General features: G+C 42.3%; 1 protein-coding gene across 9 annotated transcripts in view; it reads left to right on the top strand.

Annotated features, from left to right (window-relative positions):
• The window catches only part of MAP4K4 (mitogen-activated protein kinase kinase kinase kinase 4), a gene marked incomplete at its 3' end in the record, with an annotated part of 148,434 nt that overhangs the window by 85,708 nt on the left and 44,961 nt on the right, over positions 1-17,765 (top strand). For all 9 annotated transcript variants that reach the window (XM_079543609.1, XM_079543604.1, XM_079543606.1 and 6 more), the window contains exons 4-9: positions 6,189-6,314; positions 7,100-7,210; positions 10,165-10,255; positions 11,816-11,946; positions 14,173-14,227; positions 16,459-16,537. In XM_079543609.1, coding sequence (XP_079399735.1) covers positions 6,189-6,314; positions 7,100-7,210; positions 10,165-10,255; positions 11,816-11,946; positions 14,173-14,227; positions 16,459-16,537 — 593 coding nt within the window. The remainder of the gene's footprint in view (positions 1-6,188; positions 6,315-7,099; positions 7,211-10,164; positions 10,256-11,815; positions 11,947-14,172; positions 14,228-16,458; positions 16,538-17,765) is intronic.

Raw genomic sequence — 17,765 nt, 5'->3', positions numbered from 1 at the left:
CTGGAAGCAGACTGTGGGTGAGGGGTCTGTGAAAGAAGGGCCTTGCACATATGGTGGGACAGATACAGGGAGTGCTGGGGCTGAAAAAGTAATAGAGGAGGGAGATGGCAAACAAACTTGCATGAGGTCTTTACCTTGAGGGTAACAAAGCTCAAAAGCTCTGTAAAATGCTCTAGGAGAGTGAGTTGTAGTAACAAAGTTGGAGGCTCTTGTATATTAAGATCTAGGAGGCACTGCATATGGACTTGTAAATGTTTACTGCATGTCTTGATTAAAGTCTTTTCTATTCAACAGCTTAGGCTTTCCCTCCCAAGAAGCCTGTGCTTTTTTTTTTTTTTTTTAAAAAAAGAAAGAACTATTTTGTATCGTATTCCCAATTCTGACACAATTTTGGGGTTGGAAAGGATTATATTTCTCCACATAGCATTCTCAGTACTTCAAGCTCTTCTGCTTTTCTCTTTGTATGAACTTCCTACCTTGGCAGGCTCTGGCAGGGACTTGCCCAGCATGTGGAATCTCATTTTTATTGTGGTTAGGTTCCTCCCAAAATTGCGATCTCCTTCCCGTCTTGAAGGCAGTACCACAGCTCCTGGTTTGAATACTGCTCTGTGTGCAATACTGCCCCAGCTCCTTGTGCCAAAACTTCCCTCTTGTGTGTGAAACTTTATTAGCGACTGTGTATATTATGGATTCCAATACCAGAAAAGGTCACCTATTGTGCTAGGCACTATTCAGACTCTCCCGGTTCTGGACAGATCCTTCTTCAAATGGATGCAAGCCAGACTAGGGGTGTGGGGAGAAGGGAGGAGAGAGGATGTGACACACAAGCAGAACGGTGGTTTGCAAAAGTTGGTGTTGTGATTTATCCAAGAAGGTTTTTGTTTGCATTTGGAATATTTCATGACTTTTTTTTCAGATGGGGGAGAGCAGAAGTTATAAGAGAAAGGGAGGGGAAAGGAAAATAAACTGGATTATGGTCCTCTCCTGTTGCCTTTCCTTTTTTATTTTTGTTGTTGTTGTTTCTCATATGGTGGTGAGTTGGTGAAAGAAAGGATGAGCTGTCATTTCTGGTGCCTGTTGAAGGCAAAACAATTTCTACCGTCTTGGGGCCCTTGGTTTAGTTCTCCCTTTCTTCTCTCACAGAGAAGCTGTGCTGATGCTCCTCTGTGCCTCCCTGCATGCATCTGAATTCTCTGATAGTTGAAAGAGTCCCAAAGCCTACAGGCTGCTGCTGGAGCTTGTGGTTCATAGCCAGCTGAGCTCATCCTGATGTCCTGGGTACAGTGCAACCAGCAGCCATTCTCCAGGCAGTGCAGCCCCTGGATATGGGCTGGCAGAGCTTTGTGGTGGCATGGGAAAAAGCAGACAAAAGGAAACTTAGAGACTTCCTTTCCCCCCTTGCCTGAATATTTAGGTTTCCACTGCTGGGTAGTGTTATTAATTAAAACACTTTCTTAAAGCTTATGACATTTGTAATGGGAATTTTTTTATTGTCTCACTTCTTAAATCAAAAAGGGAAATTGCTGAAGGGATGAATTTGTATTCCTCTGCAAACTGACATAGGACAGTATGTAAACTACTTGGAAGCTTAGATAAACTTGATTTTACTTTTGTCACAAAGCACTGTTTTCCTGTAACTTTGCTTGGCCATGTTTCCTCATTCATGTTGCCCATCATCCTTCACTAGGGTAAATAAAATTTTCTGTAATTCTCCTATGTTTCTCCTCCCCTACCTGTGGCATCCCTTGAGATACAAGTAAAGCCTGGCAGTCACCACAGGCTGCTTTTTTGAGGCAACCACAGAGGCAACCTCTTCCATCAAAGGGAGAGTGAATGTAAGACCACCATGGACATACCCTGGGGTACTTCCTTGCTGTACCTTTAGACTGTTGTCTTCCTCCCAGCTCCTGACATACTCTCCATGTATTGTAGAGCATGGAAAGCAGTGCTGCTGCCTGTCATCCCTAGGTCTGTCTCTCAAAGACAGGCTCTCCTGGTTCAGACTGCTGGTGTCCTCACAGAATCTGTGGAGCAGGGACAGGTTGGGACTGCCTTCCTCAGTATCCTGAGTTGTCTAGACAAAATATTTGATTATCTGAGATACTGGAACAGGTTGCTCAGCGAGGCTGTGGATGCCCCCTCCCTGGAAGCATTCAGGGCCAGGCTGGATGGGGCTGTGAGCAACCTGATCTAGAGGGAGGTGTCCCTGCCTATATTAGGAGGTTGGAAATAGATGATCTCAATGGTCCATTTCAACCCAAGCTATTCTATGATTCTGTGTTTCTTTCTAGAGTTTCTGTTCCAGTCTCTTCCCTTCCCCCCATGGTGTCCAGTAAAGTGCTAATGAATTCCTCATCCTCTCAAGATTAGTATAAACAAACAGAATTTTCTTGCAGTAATGAGTGGTTGTGATGAAAGATGATGGAAGGGTGAGTAGGATCCTCAGAGAACAGCATCCTGGTGCTGCAGCAGTGAGCAGACTGGGAAGCCAGTAGGTGGCACAGCGAGGGGTGGCTGGCCTGCTGTTAATTGTCGTGTGGTAATGCAGGCATTTAGGAATAACCCTCATGCTCCATGGTAGATTTCTGTGCATGTGGTTTGTAATTTCCCAGCCCAAGGCTTTTTGATAAAAGCAGCCTCGCGTTGAGAAATTCCTCGGTGTTGTGCTGGTGTGGCCATTGAATTTTGGAAAGGAAACAAGTGGAAAAGGAGAGGAAATCCACTCCAAGCCTGATTTAACCATGTGACTCCTGCAAAAGTATAGCTTACTGCAAAAATTGCTGGTAATCAGACATGCTGTCACAAACAGACAGTGAATGTAGAAGTATAAAACACTCGCACCAGCCCCAGCACAGGCCCAGACAAAGAATATTTCAATGAGAGTTTGTATCTGCACATAATGGCTTAAAGTGGTAATTGATGCCAGCTGCATAAAATCACTAGGAAGGGCTCACCAGCTGCCTCTCGCCTCCAGTGGAAAAAAAGACGCAGTTTTGTACCCCTTCGTGAAAGTGCAGTCTCTCCTCAGTCACATTTAGTTTTTCCCTTTGTGATCCTGGGCAGTACCAGCAGGGACAGCTTTGAAGGCCAGAGACGAGGGAGCTTCCTTCACCCACCTCGGCCTTTGTGTCCGAGTCCCAGGATGGCCCCACGGGTGCTTTCCTTGTGGGGTGGCTGCAAGCTGCTCGCCTTGCCTCGCACGTGGCTGCGAGCGGAGCTGTGCGGAAGTGCTCTTATCCGGTGACATTTTTGGGTGGGACTCATCTCACCCGAGCGAAGACATCTGCAAAGTCAGTGTCTGGATCTTTGCTGATGACCTCATCCTCCTTTTGTAGTTAGGGGGGAGAAATAAACACCCGTAGGGTTTATACTGTTTGGCCTCTTCAGATGTCCACGTTGGAATGAAGTCAATTCTACCCTGGAAAAAAAAAAAGGTCCTGAATCTGGAACGCAGCAATTCGGTTCTTCTACTATTTTATTTTTTATACCAATTCCTGTCCTGTAGCCGTACTGCAGCAGGGTGGTTGGACTCGATGATCTCTGGAGGTTCTTTCCAGCCCATACAATTCTGTGATTGTCCACACTGATAAAGCCTTACGATCACACCAGTCTGTTGCCTCAAAGTCTTCAGGACTTGGTGCTAGAGAGCTATTGATCCACACTGACTAAGTAGGGTCCTCCAAAGACTGGCAAGGGTTACCAAATCTATTTGTTTCTGTAAGCTGGCAATCGGACTGGACTGGACCTGTAGGTGAGACACTGTGGACAAATGCTCAGTGACAGCTCAAGTAGCAGTTTAGCACCATTTCTCATCTTAGCTAAGGGCCGCCGCAGGCTGTGGTGTAGGTGCCTTGACAAGGCCACAAGGAAGAAAGGATAGAGCAGTGACAGCCTACAGTCTGCTGGATCTCTGGACCTTTGGGTTGGGTGTTTTTTGGTGGTTGTTTATTTTTTTTGTTTCTTTGGGTTTTTTTTTCAGAAATGGATCCTGTCTAGGCATCGTCATTTTGGCTGCCGTTGTTATAACAGATAAACACGAACAGCTTTTAGGACATCCTGCCCATTGTATTGTAAAAGCCATTGTGTTTATGTGCTGGTGGTAGGAAATAATTTTCTTATAAAGAGTGACTACAAAATAGCAGATTGTCCAATTATACTTAGTAATCTACCAAGCATAATAGTCCCAAACTATTATGTTTAGCAGAGCTCCCAATGCAGCTTTTTTTTTTTTTTTTTGCCTAAATTCAAAGCTCAGAATTGTACTTTCTAGCAGTGATCATGTATATTTCTTCTACTATTTTTTTTTTTTTTTTTGACTAAATAAAAAAAGATCACACAACAGCAATGACAGCAGAAACAGCTGAGGAAACCCCAGGTTAGCTTTTGGCTCAACAAGCCATGCTGATAATAATGGTTTTTCCCAGGGCTGCTGTTTGCTGGTAACTTTGATTTACTAGATAATATTACTGTTTCGTTCAGCGTTCCAGAAATGCGCAGTATTTTACTTTAAAGAGGCATCACGAGAAGATTTAAGAATAGTTTATCCCTGGTGCATTTTGGGAATTCTCGCCCAGTAATGTATGAGTAAGCACTGCATCCCAGTGCTGGTGTATTTCAAACTATTGTTTCCTTTACAGCACGCGGTGGTTTCCTTCACTAAAGCCATGCGTACCGATGCATGTAAATAGTTAACATGTAGTTAGTATTAACATCTGCATTTGTCGTGGATAGGATGTTTGATTGCTGGTGTGCTTGAAATTGCAAGGAAGTTTAAAGCTTAAAATGTAATCAGCTTTGACATACAGGATAATCAAAACACTCGCTGTCATCTCAGCCAGCCTGCCACCCTAGGGAGCAGAGGTAGCAGCTTCTTCCTGGAGTCAGCATAAGGCAGAAAAGTGGCCCCTGGGTATGTAAAGCTAAAAGGTTGTGGAGCAAATACACACCCTGACTAAATGGGGAAATCAGCTCTCTTTTAATTAGCTGCCTTGAGTCAGGCTAAGGCCGAGGACTCCCACTGTCTAGGTGTGCTTACAGAAAGGCCAGGGAGTGCGCTGGTGGTAGGAGAGTGGGATGGTGGCAGCTCCTTCTCTCCTGCTTACTGTCTTCACACATGTACATCATTGCCGTTGCATTGCTCCAGAAGCATGCATGGATCCTTCTGTGAAATGCACCCCTCTGTTATTTAAGTTATGTATTGTTGGTGCTCTTAAGAAGTGGTTGTGTAGCGTTGCCCCTTTCAAACAGCTGTGTGGTTTGTTCTAACGCTGATCTCATGTATGGTGAGGACAGCCTCCTCTCACCTGAGCTGCTCTCTGCTTGGCACAGCTCTGACAAGGGCGAGCAGGGGGAAGTCCTTCCTCTGCCTTTGTATTGCAGCATCCTGTTTACGGGTCGGGCTCCCAGCCCTCTTTTCCTGATGCACTTGCTTTTCCTCTGTGGAGCCGGATGGAGGAGGAGGAAACCTGTGTGTGAGGCGAATGCCTTGTTCGTGCAGGGAGGGGAATTCCTGCTGCACTGAGCCCGTCTGGTGGCATTTAAATGGAACAGGCTGAAATCCTTACAGGCAAGCAAACAAACAAACAAACAAACAGAAAAAAAAAGAGAAATAATACTTATTGTAAATTAACAGATTTTTCTGTGGTTTTTTTTTAGTTCTCTGGATTACATAGAATAGAAGTCTGTTACGTGCATATTTGTTTAAGGTAGTATAGTCACTGGGTTTTGGATGAAGACCAGTGCATTTTAGGAGGCAGTTTTCCACACAGAAGGTGGTGACACACTGGAACAGGTTGCCCAAGGAGGCTGTGGATGCCCCATCCCTGGAGGCATTCAAGGCCAGGCTGGATGTGGCTCTGGGCAGCCTGGTCTGGTGGTTGGCGACCCTGCACACAGCAGGGGGGTTGAAACCAGATGATCATTGTGGTCCTTTTTTTCAACTCAGGCCATTCTGTGATCCTGTGATCCTTTGCTTACTTTTTGTACTACTGTAAGATTAGAGAAGTATGGGTCTATTTGAGACAATCTCAATGAAGAGGATTTTGTTAGCATGAACATGGGGTTTGTTTATTAAGTATGATGATGATATCAATTCAACTTTTTAAAAGCTACTCGTATAAAAGAAAAAAGAGCATAATTTATGCCCATGGTATATTAAACATACTTTTTTTGGTTTTGTTTTTCCAAAGGATGAAGAAGAAGAAATCAAACTGGAGATTAATATGCTAAAGAAATATTCTCATCACAGAAATATTGCAACTTATTATGGTGCTTTCATTAAGAAAAGTCCTCCAGGACATGATGACCAACTGTGGGTAAGCAGATATTTCTCAAGCATGTTCATAAGCCTTTCCCTTTTGCAAATTATTTGAGGATGATAGAAATATCATTATGGAAAGACTGCCTAATAGAATTTGGTGCTTGCTTGAACAGATAGAAATTGAATAACATAGGCTAATGTGATGGCTGAGCTAAGATTTGTTACTAGCAGTGTATTTGCTCTTTAAGTAATTTTTTTCCCCATTTCAAAGATGGATAGTAATGTGTTTCATGGGAACAAGGCAGATGAGCTGAGCAGTAGGAATGCGTGGCTGTGAAAGTAAAGCTGCACTTGAAAATTCTACCCGTTTCTCATTGTATCTCATCTATTCCCTGCAGAGGACTGAAGTTTGGGTTTGAAATGGCAGTGTAGAGACACGAGTACACGCTCTTGTCTCCTATAAATAAGTGGGAATTATAGATTAAGATGTGTTGCAATGGTGTGGTCAGCTTGATTCCTTCAGCACTGTATGTGCTCTTACTTCTGTTACTGCTAATGCATTTTGCACAGCTGAGCATATCCAGATTCCCAGTATTAAATTACAGTGATTAAATCAGTCCTAGAAAATGTGGTAACTAATGTGAGACATATTCCATGTTTGTCTGACACACATTGGAGACATTTGTTTTGGATCCACTTTCAAGGCAGAGAGGTAAAATAAATGATATTCTGTGCTTCATGAGGGTTTCCCAAATCGGTGCTGCAGAGTGATTATTTTACTTTGCTAGACAGCTGGAAACTGTGTTTAATGTTGATTGCATGCTGGTATTTCTTTTGCAGCTTGTTATGGAGTTCTGTGGAGCAGGCTCTATCACAGACCTTGTGAAGAACACGAAAGGGAATACTCTGAAAGAAGACTGGATAGCATACATCTCCAGAGAGATTCTCAGGGTAAGGAAAATAGTTCACTGCACTCAGAAACACGGAAGCAATCTTGCGGATGTAACTTAGCTTGTAGTTCTGCAGGAAACTGTTCCTATCAGTCCTGTTAGCCAAGTCATTGTCTGAAGAGCGTGTAGGAGTAGATGGATGTCTGCTGTGCATCATTTAACTTCAATCTCCTACACTGGCAGTGAGGACAAGACCACAAATGCTCACACACTGTGTGAGATGTGCTGTACTGTGAGAGCAGTGCTGCATGAGAAGGCAGCTTAAGAACCAGAGTCCTTTTCTACCGTAGAAGCTGAGAAACAGCACCCATGTGCCTGTATGATGCTTTTTGTAGAAGATTTTTTATTTTTAGAAGACTGAGGTTGCAACAGTGTCATAACACTAGATGGTGCAGAACGGGCTTTTCCAAATGTGCTTACAGTCTTCATTCTCTGCTTATAATTGAGCCTGTGGAGGAAGGGAGCTGTTGGCTTAGGCCAGCCATTGGGACTTTTGTGCTGCAGTGTGCTTACATGTTGCTTATTGCTGCAGTCATTCTAGGGCGAGCAGACATGTCACATGCACTGTAGAGTGCTAGCATAAGGCACTGCAAAAGTTCCTCAGAAAGAGGGATGCTATTTATCAGTTCTTCTAAAACTGATAGCTAAAGCTAATTACATCTCATGTTTAATTTCCAGTTGGTATGGTTGAAGTGCTTTTTGAATTGGCATGTTTGCTGTGCTAAGTAAATCTGGTATGATTTTCCTTGTGCTTCTTTGTAAAACAAATTGCCTTCTACCCATTCCATTACACAGTGAGTCTGTTCAATTGCCTCATCAAAACTGAAGTTCCAAGGGCTTTATGTTGAAGGAAACCACCAGTAGCTCTCGCATAAATCGATGCTGCTGATGTCTGCATTGCACATTGGCTCTGTCTTGGTGATTATTTTAAATGATGGAGGCATATGATTGTGGTCTCTTGCTCAAACTCCATCTGCCAGAAGAGAGTTTGGCTGTTGAAGTTTGGGCTGGCACATTTTGAATTATTGTTTACTAGAAGGAATAAAAGTTACCGTTGTGAATACCTACTGGTGGTTGTATTTCCAGTCAAGTGGACAGCATGCTATCCAAGCTAACTGCTGTAATACAGAATACCAGTTTTATGCTTGAGTACAACTGTGCAAACCTGGAAGTACTGCATGCTATGTTGCCTTCACCGTAAATTCTTCTTAAGGTGGTAGGATCATGCTCGCTGAGAAAATGAAAGAAGGTTTTACTTCAGAAAAGCATTACAGCTGTTTTCTCATTCTTGTGAGACGTTTGTAAAAGGAGCCTCAATTGTTTACGAGCAGAAACTGGAATATCTGAAAAAAAGGAATGCAAAATTCACATTGCAAACAGGCACTGCAAAACCTGATTTGACATTGAGTTTGTCAGTGGTGAATGAGAGAGCTTGCGTAAAGAAAAGTTAAATGAGCTAAAGTGCCAAAGATTTGTGCAGGTTGAGATGTAGGTGAGAGCCTCCTGAATGCATCCCTGTGTGGTCGGAGGGACCTCAGAGAACTTACCTGGGACTGCAGGAGGGTCAAGCTGCTGCTGCTTGGTCACATCCTAACCCCTCAAGAGCTTGAATGTATTTTTCCAGTAAGATCAGATTGTACTCCAGAGAGAACATATGATTCATATGATTATCTCCCTGACTGAGGCAGTATAGCGTTAGGCTTTGAAAAGTATCGTGTGCGAAGCTGTGGAAAAGCCTTCATTCTTGCAAAAAATAAGGCCACGCTTAGTGTTAAGAGCCAGTGAATGGATACCAAGGACACTAACCATTCGGTTTGTTTCCTTGTGGCATATGCAAGGAGGAGCTGTGGATTATATATTTTTTTGTCCTGCTCATTAAGTGTTTTTAAAATAGAAAATAGCCCAATGGTTATGTAGGCAAACTGATAAATGATCATTTAATGAAGAACATGTGTTAGAAAATATTTCTCTGCAGCAAGCACTACTCTCTTAACCTTTTGCAGCTGTAAAGGTTCTATTGCTTTATTTTTCATAAAACATTAGAAGTCTGTGAGGGCAGTGCAAACAGGCAAGATGATCCCACCGGAGACTGCAGTTTTCCAAGCAGAGTGCCGAGGAGAAACCGAAATATGGGCAGTTGCTAAGAGGGTTGCCTATTGTTCTACCAATTACATTAGGGAGTAGAATGCAACATATGTCTTCCCCGACCCTCCCTCCACATGGCTAACGCTTTGGGGCATGCATCCAGGTGCTGTCTCAACAAAAAGCACCGTATGCCAGGAGGTTTTGTTTCCTTTGGAAAGTACAGTGCTCGTTGTTCTTTTTTTTTCCTCCATTTTTTTTTCCTGAGGAACAATTATCTGCCTTCATATTTATGGGAGATAAGTCAAGATAGATGAGAGAATTCCACTCCATCTTTGCAAAAGCACTTTTTTTTGCCATCAGTATTCCATCTCCCTCCAATATAAATGCTAACCCACCACCATCCCTCCTCCTTCTCACAAGACATACCTGCATTATGCTGCTCCCTCCTTTGTCCTTTCTGCCCCACTCCTGGACTAAATTTCCCTTCCTCTAAGTGTGATTCGGTATATGTCGGATGTCACCAACCACACTGGCACCACTGTCATTCACAACGTAATTGTACTGAGACTTTCTGGTCGCTGAGCTTCCTCCAAGTGACAGCTGAGAAGTGTTTGCACAGTGCAGATGCTGAGCTGTGTGTATGCACAGCATGGATACAACCTGGGGCCTTATTCCCTGCTCAATTATCGAAAGCTGAGCGGGTAGTGTGCTGCTACAAGGCTCCTGTGGATTGCATTGCATGTGTATCTGCTGAGCACAAACCCATGCACCAAAGCACGGGCTACAGGGCTGCAAGGCACGGATTGCCTGCTGTTGAACAAAGAGCCTGACTCTGAACGTTGTCTGCTTCCTCTCTTTTCCCTACTGCAGGGGCTGGCACATCTTCATGCCCACCATGTGATTCACAGGGATATCAAAGGGCAAAATGTGTTGTTAACAGAGAATGCAGAAGTGAAACTTGGTAAGTAGACAAGCACAACTGCTTCCTGATTCATCTAGCCTTTGTTGTTTTTCCTGATGTTCTCCATATTAATTTCATACTTCAAAAGCCCTGCAACATGTTCTTTAGCATGTACACTTTGCCACTTCTCTCATGTGGATTGAGGCTCCGGACGTATTTCCTCCTGCAAGTTGTTGCATTTCATTCAGGGTTATTTGTTTTCTTATTGGAATTAGTGAGTGAATGGCTTTGTGTCTACATCAAGTTTTGTGTGGCACAGGTTCGTTCTGATTCCCTTCATTCTGGACTTGGGAGGTGATAGAAATCATTCCTGTATTTGGTTTTAATTAAAACCAGCACGTGCTGTTCAGATTCTGGGCACAAGAATGTGACCTGGATGATGCCCTTGAGGAAGCAGTGGCATGAAGTTCAAAATGCATTTCCACCTCTGGCATGCCTGCTGAAAACCGTGCTCATTCCATGGCTCTTCTCTCCTTTGCAAGTGGACAATCTCCTTTTTCTTCTTCTCTAGTCTGTCTCTTCCAGTTGCTGCACACTTCAACCTTCTGTGTTTGCATCACACTACATTCACCACCTTTTTTTGGTTAAATATATGCCATGCTGAAGGCCTCCTACCCAGCCCACATCCCTTCTGTTTTGCATTACACCTTCCTGCAGCACGAGGCATAGAAAGATGTCCTGACTCTGTCCTCCTGACAGAGGAGGAAGTTCTCTGGAGAGCTTTTCTTCTTTCAGTCCAAAGTGGAGCACAGTAGCTCCTGAACTGTTGCTCCCACAGAGCTTGTCTCTACCAGTATGTTTGTATCACTCAAATGATGGATTCTGTGAAGTTGACACAGCCTTCCTAGACAGACAAAATTTCTGGTATCGAAAGGCATATATCACTGTTGTGAATGTGGTCCCATCAGTGGAATTGGGAGTGAGGAGAAGTAAAGGGAAGGAAAATCTCTGGTAATGAAATAAATGTATTTGTTGCAACACATGTGCAGATGTGCTTGAAGTTATCACCTCCTGAATAATCCTCATATTTCCTTCCTATGATGCATCTGCTCTGTGCATTATGGAGCAGAGAGCAGCTCTTCACTGAGCAACAAATTATTTTTGCTGTCCAGCTTCAGAGCAAAAAAGGTGGACAGCCAAAAAGGAGACCTGTTCACATGTGGTTTTCCCATAGCATGAAAGGTACCTTTGGGAAGCTGAGTCCACTTGTGTAGACAGTCTTGTGCTTAGCTTCACCAGTTAGGAAGAGAATGGTCCTTCCTCAGCCTCCAAGATGGTATTTTTTCAGCCATACGTTCCCTTCTGAGGAGGTGATGCTTCACAGACAGATTGGAGAAAGGTGAAGAGACCCTTCTCTGTCTCTTCATGGGCTTGTGGCCTGAGCACATTGCAAGTGAAGCACAAGGAGTCGGCTGCCTCTGTATGAATCATCATGTTTCTCTTCAGCAAGGTCCTCCCACATAGAATACCCACCTGGTTTTATTTCCAAATCATTATACAGAAGTAATCACTGCATTATTTTTCCCCTCTGATGTTATTTTAATCTTTTCCCACTCGCAGTGGATTTTGGTGTGAGCGCTCAGCTGGACAGGACAGTTGGCAGGAGAAACACTTTCATTGGAACTCCATACTGGATGGCTCCAGAAGTTATTGCCTGTGATGAAAATCCAGATGCTACGTATGATTACAGAGTAAGAGAGTCATGTTAACACACAGTGAACACACAATAGTTTACCACTGCATTATAAACATCCATGAATGCCAGCAGTTTTTGTGACGTATGCTTTGTAAGAGTAATTTTGTTTTGTGTAGGTACATTCTTGCTATGGGGGCTCAAGGTATGGCTCATTGCTGTGACTTGTACTGTCTTAGCTTCATAAGGTGTAGACTTCAGTGTGCTGTAGCTACTTGGGGAAAGCCAAAAAAATAAAGCTTAACTGAAAGTGCTTGTGTTCTCAATTTGTGTAATGCTTTTCCTATAAACTGTGTTTGAATATGCCCCAGTTATTGTAATAACCCAGAACAGTGCATTTTAGGTGTTGCCTTAAATAGATGCACCGTCTGGAGAGCTAGCAAAGGGCAGGAGGAGGTATTTACACTGTGTCTGTTCCTGATTACTGGATGCATGCGGATCTTGATAAAAGATTTAATTACTGCAAAACCATTAATTGGTGTGATGGTATTTACTTTACCCTTAAGGATGTTATGTATGTGTATTCAGAGTTAAACTTCTCTAGTCAGAGCATCCTGTAATCTTAAATATATTTCTCAGCTTAGTTTAATGAAAGCAAGAAGAATGAGAAAATAAGGTTTTATAAAAATTTTCACGTAGACTGATGCTACCATTCAAACTTTTAACCAAGAAAGGCAACAGAGATTGAAAAAGCAATGATTAGGCTCTTATACTGAATATTAAGGCTGAATATCAAGTTGCTGAAATTGGTGTAATGTTAGATATTGGTGTGTAAAAATTTATTAAAAAACAGGAGGTTTGATTTGGTGTTTTTACCCCTTTTGATTTATTGATCATGTTGGTCATGTTTGTCTTGATTTAATCACTTTTTACAGCTAACAGCTCTTTGAAATAAAAACAGTGCTTTAGATCTTTACAGATTGGATTATTAGGAAGGTAACTATTACATAATCTAGCAAAAGAGAAGAACTCTCTGCTGTAGTTGTTGGTACAGCAGCAGTGTGAAAAGGGGTTCGTTTCACACGCATGTATCGTTCTTGATGCACCCCATAGGGGTGTTGAAGCAGTAGTCTTTTTTAGTTATTTATTTTTTTTCTTCCCTTAGAAAACTGATGGTTGAAGCTTCCATAAGACCAGGAGGCTGTGCAGTTTTGCTTAAAATGAAGGATTGCACCAAGAAAAACGATTGCCCTGCTAGGCTTAAAAGTACAATTGCCAGACCATTAGAAATTCTCTGCTGGTAGTACAGAAGAGTTTGTTTGCTCATCAGTTTTCATTAATTTGTTCAAAATCAGTACTGTTGCCAGAAATGAACACTGCTTTTTATAAGAACAAGTCTTTCGTAGGAGTGGCTATACTCCTTTCAGCAACCTCCTCCACTGTTTTTTCCCATAAGGAATCTGTTTCATTCCTTGCTGGGACTTTTCCAGCTACATTTGAGCCTCCTGGGTCTAATTCAGGAGCAAGTGCAGTTAGCTTCCAGCCAGGCGCACTCTCCAGAGGTGACACCTTGAAAGACTCTCACTGAAGGATTTTTCTTTCTTGATGTTTCAAGCAAAACTGATATGACAGGGAAAGAGCATTTGCTTTGGCCACAAGTATAGAGGCCAACAGAGGCTTCTTACCTTTTTAGCAGTAATGGCTATTCCTCTATACAATATTATGTGCTTATATTATTATCTGGTTTCCATTAAGTACAAAAAAGTCAAGGAAGGGCTATATTCCACTAATCTGTACTTGTTTATTTGCTGATTTAGACAGTGAAAAAGAGTTACTGGGTTTTGGGGTTTTGCCCCACGGCCTATTTAGTCCTTCATTTTCTTTGTCTTCTGCTTGGGGGAATATCAAGAGTGTATTCTGTGAGTTTATTACAGGGAAGTGTTCGGTCCCTTGTAAACAAGGGTGGAACAAGGAAAAAATCTGTTGTTTTGTAGACTTAGACTTAGGGCAAATGTATTTTTGTCCTAATGTGAATACATTCATGTGTTCTTAGGAAGGGTCATTTGCATGCTCTGTATGAATATGTAGATGCATTTGTTTATAAATGTGTATGATATGGCAAGGAGCATTTTGTGATACCGTTAAAGAAAAAAATAGCTTATTATTTAAACAACCTTGTTATTTCCTTACAGCCTTACCTACAGGGCCTCTGCAAATAGCACTCTTACTGTCTGAATGGGTGAATCCACCTCCTAACATATGGTGTCTGTCTCTCTTTATGCAGAGTGACCTCTGGTCCTGCGGCATTACAGCCATAGAAATGGCAGAAGGAGCTCCCCGTAAGTGATGTGTGTGCTTTTCCAGTGGGCAGAATAAAGCTGAAACGTATACTTAAGAGATGCTTGTTGTAATCTAAACCTAGTTTTGAGGTTTCTGAAAGTGTCCTCGTGTTATTTCTATTCTCTTCGGTTTTGCCTGCCCTATAAATATAAAATCCCCTAAATAGCAACACTTTTGATATAGTGCTTAAGCACTACAGCACAGACTGCAGTAATTTAATTTCTATAGCAGGAATATTTGGAAGCTAATCAAGCATCAGACTTCCTTCCTAGTGGTAGTATACTGTCTTTGGAAGCATGACCCAGTTTATGTATGGTCTGGCCTGAGATACTGGAACCTCAGCTAGGGAGAGGTGTGGTGGAGCCTTGAGAAATTTGACCGTAATGAATAAAGCACCTGTAACAATCTTTTCTGTGTTGCCTTTCTGTGAGGCTGGGTAAGGCTAACACTGCTTCTCCTTTTGTTTCAACTCATCAGTGGGCGGTGTTGATCTTCCTTAGAAGTGGCATGATTTAAGCTGTAAATCCATCTTCAGTACATAATGTTGAACTTTATTTATGCTTACTGCTTAAGAGCGCTCATGAGTTGATGTTGATATTTTTGAGGGAGAAAACTGGAAAAAATCCTTAGGATATAGGAAGATATTCTTACCCCCACTCCCAGCTTTGGCTCTGGATTTAAAAAAACCCAGCAGGCTAAAGTACTTAAGAGTAAACTACAATATTAATTTCTTTCTAAGTGTAAACAAACGCCACCACCACACAAGAGCCCAGCTTGAAACTTGAAATGATTGCATTGAAATGAAGTATTGACATTTTCCTACCAGAAAAAAAAGCAGTCATTTCATTTGCAGCCTCTGCTAGATCATTGCTGTTGTTAATGTAAAATTCATAAAATGAAGCATGACATTCTTGTTTGGATTCACGTTGTAGGAGGTCTGATGGTTTGGTTTTTTTTCCCTTTCTAATGGCAAGTTTGCATGAATGCCCATATGAGAGCTGCTCCCAGGACACCTCAGCCAGCCCTGTGTTAACAGCATTTGAGCTACCACTTGACCTCCTTTTTGCATTACCTTCTTGTTCAGAGCATTGAGTTGCCTGGGAGGCTCTCAATTAAAGGCTGTTTGAGTGGGCTTTGTAAGCCTGGAATTGGACAGGAATATTTTTTCATCTTCGCACTGAAAAAAATTGTGGCCCCTTTTCATGTGAAATCAGAAGAAGGGCATTTTGAAAGTAAGCAAAAATCCTGTGTTAATGCTAAATAGCTCTTGCCTTGGACTGTCCACTGATATGTGGGATCTGCCTCCTCAAGAGGCAGCTGAAAAATCTGTCCTTAAAGTTGGTGATCTAGTAGAATCCGTGGGCATCCAAGAGCTTTCTCCACCAGCATTGTGGCCTCTTGCCTCAGAAACCTGGATTCCTATCATGTCAGTCTGTTTGTCCTGAGTTTCTTGTGCATGGAAGACATTTCCTCTTCCTGCAGAGATCATTGGAGCTGGAATTGTGGTGCAAGGGGTCAGCCATGGGAAGATGATCAAAAATGGAGGATTTGCTTTCAGTTTCCTTTCTTGGGCAGCCTCCTTCCCTGCTCTGTCAGCTCTGCCGTGGTACTTCTGCTTCAGCACAGCAGGAAAGATTGTCTGGCAGAAATTCCGGACTCCAGTTCCACGCTCTCTGAATTAAGAGAGTTCAGGTTTACATTGCAGTTCTGCAGGGAATATATATATTTTTTATTTATTTTTTCCATATTGATACTTCCATGTTTCGAAATCTGCAGGCCTGGGAGTATAGAAAAGCTTCAAGTTTGGAGAGTGAAAATGAGGCATCCTGCTTTAGTTGTTTGTGTATGGGAGAGGAGGGAAAGTGAAGAACTTACATGTAAAAGTAACTGGTTTTCTTCCTTTCTGCCATCATTGTCTCCCAGTATTCTCTTGAGCAAAACTTAAGTTAGATAACTTGGAAATGGAGGAGGGCTGTGCACAAATGTTCCCATTGTGATTGATGCTGAAGGTTAATGTGTGCCGTGATCTCTGGGGCTGCCCTTAGCATGTTGAGCTACAGAATTGTTGTCATTTTGGTCAAATTCCATCTAGCTGGGTTGCTATCTACAATTCATGCATGTGTGGTGGGGATTGTGGGAATGTCTGTGGGAGCTGAAGCCATGGTATTGACAGAGAGCAACTAAGCAAATGCCTACATATTTGTGTTTGGTTTTGTTTTCTGTCCTCCAGCACTTTGTGACATGCATCCCATGAGGGCACTCTTTCTGATACCCAGAAACCCTCCCCCCCGGTTAAAATCCAAGAAATGGTATGTATACGTTGCCTCTTGTTTCTGTCTTCTTTTGTAGCCATGGTATTTTGTCTTTGTGCTTACCATTCTGTTTCCAATTCCACAGAACTGTAGGGCAATTTGTTACCTAAAATCACTCTGCTGTTATCTCCTGTGCCATTGAACCAAAGCATAATATAAAAAGCGTGCATTGTTTATTTAGTTCTGTTTGTCCCAGAGGTATGGTACCAAATTCTATGAAAATAAAAATGAAACGTGGTTTTTTTTTTCCCTCTATGGAACAGCATCAGTATTAAGGTGACAAATAGAACTGTGTTTTAAAAAATAAACTCCTGCAGCACTCTTAATGAGCAGTACGTTTTCTCCGGTGTATCATAACACAGAAGCAGAGCAGCACTGTAGTGTACTAGTTGCTAAGTTGAAAGGAGCTATTAAAAGTAATGAAGGCTTTTATTGTAATTATTGTAAACGATTGAAATTGAGTGTGTGCTCCTTGCCAGCTGAGAAGAATCCATTAGTATCGGAGGATTTCCTCACAGTTACTGGTTATGACTGGCATGTATGAAATGAAAATACTCCTTGGAAGAGGTTTCACATAGATTGAATGTGATCGCAGAATGCTGTGATCTTGTCAAAATAGTGATTTGCCATATTCAACATAATATGATCTTGGTTTGCTTGCTGGACTTGGTCTTTGCCTGAGTTGACTTATTTATGCACTTATGCTGTCAGGGTATCCCACTCCCTCTTTCGAATCTGCTTTCTGCATGTGTTAAAGTATTTGTACGAACATTTCATGAACCTTTTTATTGCTTTTTATTCAGAGTCATAACATTCTAGGTGTGAGTACTAACAGAAAAAAAGTGAAGTTAGCTTGAATTCGTCCTCCTACATGGCACTAGGAAAGTGAAGCAATGGATAGAAACCGTTGTTGGTTTTGCATTTAACCAGATAATAGAAGCATTTGCTGCCCAAGCACGGGAGCAGCTTGAGAACACCAAGCAATCAAAAAGTGAATCTGGCCAAAGCCAGGGCTGCTGGGACTCAACTGTTTTTATTTACTGTAGTCAATATCAGGTTATGAGAAAATAGGCCAAATGGTGAAAAATACAGTTGTGAATATTTCTCTTGCTGGCATTTTGAAAGGCAGTTTGTTTGGAGACCTCTGTCTGGAGAGATCCTCTTTGGAGAGTTCAAATTAAGTGCAGGTTGAGAATGGTGGTGCCCCAGCTTGACAGATTTCCAT

The sequence above is a fragment of the Tetrao urogallus genome (genome assembly GCF_951394365.1).
Source record: "Tetrao urogallus genome assembly, chromosome: 1".
NCBI lineage: Eukaryota > Metazoa > Chordata > Aves > Galliformes > Phasianidae > Tetrao > Tetrao urogallus.
The sequence above is the reverse complement of the archived record's forward strand: the minus strand, read 5'-3'. Positions and strand labels throughout refer to the sequence as shown.